Source organism: Buceros rhinoceros, unplaced genomic scaffold (assembly GCF_000710305.1).
Source record: "Buceros rhinoceros silvestris isolate BGI_N320 unplaced genomic scaffold, ASM71030v1 scaffold4410, whole genome shotgun sequence".
In the NCBI taxonomy this organism is placed as follows: Eukaryota; Metazoa; Chordata; class Aves; order Bucerotiformes; family Bucerotidae; genus Buceros; species Buceros rhinoceros.
The window spans coordinates 70763-75535 of NW_010391148.1; the positions used below are offsets into that span (position 1 = coordinate 70763).

At 44.5% G+C, this 4773-nt stretch overlaps 1 protein-coding gene across 1 annotated transcript in view; it reads right to left on the minus strand.

Annotated features, from left to right (window-relative positions):
* HABP2 (hyaluronan binding protein 2) overlaps positions 1-4247 on the minus strand; it is a gene marked incomplete at its 5' end in the record, with an annotated part of 14468 nt that extends 10221 nt beyond the window's left edge. Inside the window, one exon of the mRNA XM_010140282.1 lies at positions 4214-4247. Within this exon, the coding sequence (XP_010138584.1) occupies positions 4214-4247 (34 nt within the window). The remainder of the gene's footprint in view (positions 1-4213) is intronic.
* Between the last annotated feature and the right edge of the window lie 526 nt (positions 4248-4773).

Sequence of the window (4773 nt, forward strand, 5' to 3'; positions counted from 1 at the left end):
TCCTTGCCAGGGAGCGGCCCGCTGCCGGTGGAAGCCACTCTGGTGTTTCAAAGACAAGCTATGGTAATGAGCAAAGCTAAGCTACATACAGAGACATTCTAAAAAGCTCTCCCCTAGGGCCGGACCGATGGCCCCATGGATAATGCTTTGCCTTGAACTGATTATCGACTGCATTATCTTAGTTTTCTCTCCTCATTCATTCGCTTGCAGCCTTCATCTTTATTCTTTCTTTGCTTCTGAAAAAAAAAAAAGAAATTCCCCTTCTGTACAATGGGGGTTTTATATTTCATATTAAAATAGGAGCTTCTTTTTTTCTTCTTTTTTTCCTACATGCCAACTCTCATTTCTCACAAAAAAAAAAAAAGTTTCGCCTCATTTATTGCTATGTCAAGTCAAGACTCCTTTTCCTCAGCTCATTATTTCCACGGGAGCTGAGTCTCGACACTGTGCAAGTGTTGCAGAAGTGTGTGCCTTGCTGAGGAACAGAAGGATCTAGCTGGAAGATAAGGACATTGTCTACAGTGAAAAAAATTAAATTTAATATGATGTAGTTAAGAAAGAAAAACAAAAAGAGGGTTTTGCCTGAAATGCAGCCTGCAAGCTCACTTTGTCAGAGTGGAGATTTTGCAAGGGGACTTGAGTTTGAGGGAATTGTCAGGAGGAGTCGGATTTTGTTTCCCCTGTTTATTTTCAAAATCTTAGTGGGGAACATTGGCTTTTATTGCACAGATGCTTTAAAGAAATATACTGAGGGATGGGGTAGCCTTCTGGTTAGAAATGATATACCTGTTAAATGTTATGAAGGACGAAGACGGGAGTTGTGACTGCCAGAAGCAGACTGCAGACATGCCCAACGTGCTTTACAGAGGCTGGCAAGGACTCTCTTGGGTCAACAGTGGAAAAACAAGCATTTTGAATGAGCACAGACAGCTAAGCCATTGTAGAAGACGAGCTTTAAACCAACTGCTCAGTGTAAACATGGTGTTAAGAAATGATGATACCATCACTTCAATTTGTTATATTGGTATCATTCTTAGCAAGAGATTAATTATTTATTAACAACACTTATGAAATTACCTATTGACCCATTATGGACTATTATAAGTACATCTCTGTGGTAAAACCCAAGTTGGCCAAGATGCAATTCACATTTTGCAGGACATCTGCTTCTGGTGGCTCTGTGATGTGGAGGAGCACAAACCCCAGTTTGCACTGACAGGGCAAATGACCCCATGGCACTTCTGGGACAGGCTAATACACATCTGAGGCCACGCTGGCACCTGGCAGTCCTCAAGGAGGGCACTTTTGGGTGGGCAAGGCTGAGGTCGAGTGGATGGCACTGAGCAACACCCTCATGGGCTGGCAGTTACCATTAGAAGAAATTTTATGACCAAGCCATGGAGTTAGGGTTGCATGCAGCAAGGGCTTGGAAAACATGAGCAAACCTATTTGGGTGCCCTGGCTTCCCCTGTGAATAGTGGGAGTCAGGAAGCTGAGCTGCCTGAACAGGACACCAGCCGCGATTAGAGTGCAACTGATCTGAGAAACCACCATTGTCCCTGCTTTCTCCATCACCATCCTTCTTTATGAAACCATGAAAGAGAAACAGCTTCTACAGGTCACGCAGGTGATGCTGCCTGTCTCCCAGATATTCTGTGTCCTCCCCAGTGACACAAAGCAGTGAGAAACAAAGAACAGAAAATCCTGACTCGGGTACATGACATCAAACTAAAAGATGTCTTCTTACTTATCATTGCTTTGACACTGCTTGGCTTCTACATCTCTTATTTAAGAAGTGCACCCATTCCATTTTTTTAATTATTCATAACAAACCATAGGTTTAGTAAAGCAAAAACAACACTTTTTTTTTATCTGAGCACATAATTAACGCACAAAGTCTGATACTCTGGTTGATTTAAACATATTACTAAATCAGAGTGTTCATTCTTTGTAAGTGCTGGGAAACCTTAACATGCTTAAAAAAAGCAGTGATCTGACATTTGTCACTGAAATGTGACTATTACATGAAATTAAATTAGACATCCTGCATGCAAATTTTCAAAGAATAACTTTCCTCTGTGTAGTACAAAAAAATCCCCCCGTAATTGATAGGCAGAGATTGACTTTTAAAGCTTCAAATCAGCTTTGAGGTCTGGGTGATCTTTTAAACTGCTTAAGCTTTCATCTGCAGTTTTTCGCATTGCCAAGAGCTGTCAATCAAGTGATGGATTTCTGATCAATATCCCCTTGTTCATTAGCTTACATGGGCCCTCTGTTTCAGAGAGAACAGATATCCCAACGCTGGCAGTCACACTGTTTTCAAAACCTTCTCTGGATCAAGTCATGACTAGTGTTCTGAGCAGGGAAGTGATGCATTAGGATGCCATCGAGTGACCTGAATTGCGAGGTAACTTTGTTGGACTGCAGTTGTCAGGATGAGTGATGTGCAAAGTTAAAGCCTATTGCCGACACACATCAAGAGCGCCAGAAAGTACCCAGCGTTTATTCAAGCTCTCTGAACCTCTGGGGACTGACTGAAATCCGGCCTAATTTAAGCAGAATGAGTTTTCCTACCACCTTTCTAAATACTTTCTGTCTCCATCTCTGAGAATTATTTTTATGAGGCTGAAATCCTGACTGTATTTTAAATGAGATGTCCCCCATTTAATTCTGCAGAGATGAGACCTCACAGTATTTTTTCCCTTCCATGCAGGCTGTAGCTTGGAGTATCTGCAGCTTCAGAAAGAAATGGCAAAAGAAGTGAGACCACCTAATAATAAAGCCAGCAAATCTTTGTGGCTGTTACTCAAAAGTAGTTTCGCAGCACCTTTTCCTTGGAGGGATGGGTGCTAAGCAAAGGCGGCTGATGACGGCTGAAGGAGTAGGGACTTGTAGGAGGATGGGGATCTGGAGAGTGCAGGGACAGGGAGGGACAGAGGTAAGGACCATAAAGCATAAGGGAGAGAATGAATTAAGTAGTTGTGAAAGGGATATTCTACCATCAAAAGGCAAATCATCCAGTTTGCACAAGGCTTGTGCGTAAAGCCTGAAGCCAAGTGCATGGCTGTGGCCGGATATTTGCAGAAGCCAAATCCTGAACACAGACGCACAAATGGTATGGAGTTTTGTTTTCTGCACACATCTTGTTAGAAGAGCAACCTTCATTTGGGGAAAGAAGCAGTGCTGTATGAGCTACAAGGCTGCTGGACTTGCAGGTTTGACCTGGAAGCCAAAATGCCACTGGAAAGAACAGGAATGACGATGGATATTGAAACCATAGTAAACGCCGCACTTTTTTTTGCAGGAAAATGAGCAAAATTAATGTAGAACTTTATTAGCTAGAAATTATAAACTCAGATCTAAGAACCATGGAAATGAAGAAAAGGAGAAACAGGGCTTACCTGCAAAAATACTAAACTTGTCAATAAAACCATAACCTACCTGGACCTAGTAGGTTGTGAAAGGCTGTACAAATCCTCGCACAATCTCACATCCTCACACAACTTTCATCACTGCTTTTCCCTTATCAACATCTTAATGCTCCACAGCCTTTAATGATTTTTTGCGTGCATGAGTTTGTAAACACTTTCTGAACCTCTTTGCATTTTGGCCAAAACCTTGCAGAAGTAAGCTCGGCAGTTAGATATGTGCTGCAAGGGAAAGTTACCCTTCCCTTGTTTGACCTTCCGTTTTATGCACAGCTGGGCTCTCTGCCAAGCCTTCTGTCAGGTTTGCAGCCCAGCACCAGGACCTCTCCTCCAGCCTGTGACCCACTGGGTCACCTATGGGTCCCCAAAGCTGTGCAGAGCACAAGAGGCTGCAGAGTGGCAGAAAAGTCCTGGCTTGGCACAGAGCGGTGAGTGGCAGGTGCAGTCTAGGAGTACCCCGTGAGCAGCTGCAAACTGACACTGCTGCTGCACCTCTGCTTTGGGCTCCAGTGTGCCAGACATACTCCTGGCTGGGACCTGACGCCGTGTTGTCTCCTGCACCAACACAGAGCACCTGTGGAGGTCTGGAAGCACTCACCATCCTCCTCACCCAAGTTAAGCAGAAAGACAGACTTTCGACTTGATCACGGGCCTTATTTTAAGCTCAACAAAGCTGTGCATGAAGTTAATAAAACTGAGCACTAGCGCAGGCTTGTGATAGACCGGGTCACCAGCCTCTTAGTTTTGTATGCAGAAGTTAAAATGAAGAAATTGAAAGCACTTACCATTCGTCAAGTAGCCCAGGGAGAACTGGGAAGTCTGCATAAGATAGAAGAGGGAAGAGAGTCAATTTTTGGAAAAACAAAAGCCAGTATGGAGCTTGTTTTACGGCACAAAGTTTCTGTTTGCCCTCAGTGCTGGACATCCAGAGAAGCTCGTGATCCAATTTGGAGCTAAGTGGGCTGGATTTTAAGAGCTGTTTCGAAAGACTAACTGAATGTCTTAAAACACCCACTACTTCCAACAACCCACGTGGGAGCTCTGCCTTTTCTGATCATCCAGCCTAAGCCACTGGGCTGGTATGCTTTGGGAAAAACGTGTCCTGAACGAGTTAAAGTGCATCTTTGCTTATTAAGTGAGCACACTGTGACTATTTGTCTAACGTCTGTGAGACGCTGACAGAGGCCATGCTCCAGCCGCTGCCAAAGCCGGGGGCTGGGACATGCTCGGTCGGGGCAGAGCGGAGGTTGGGCAGCGCAGCAGGGCCCAGGAGCCTATGCCTGGTGCAGCCGGTGGGGTCTGGATCTCCAAACTGGGAGGCTGTCAACAACCTTTGGATGGAGGA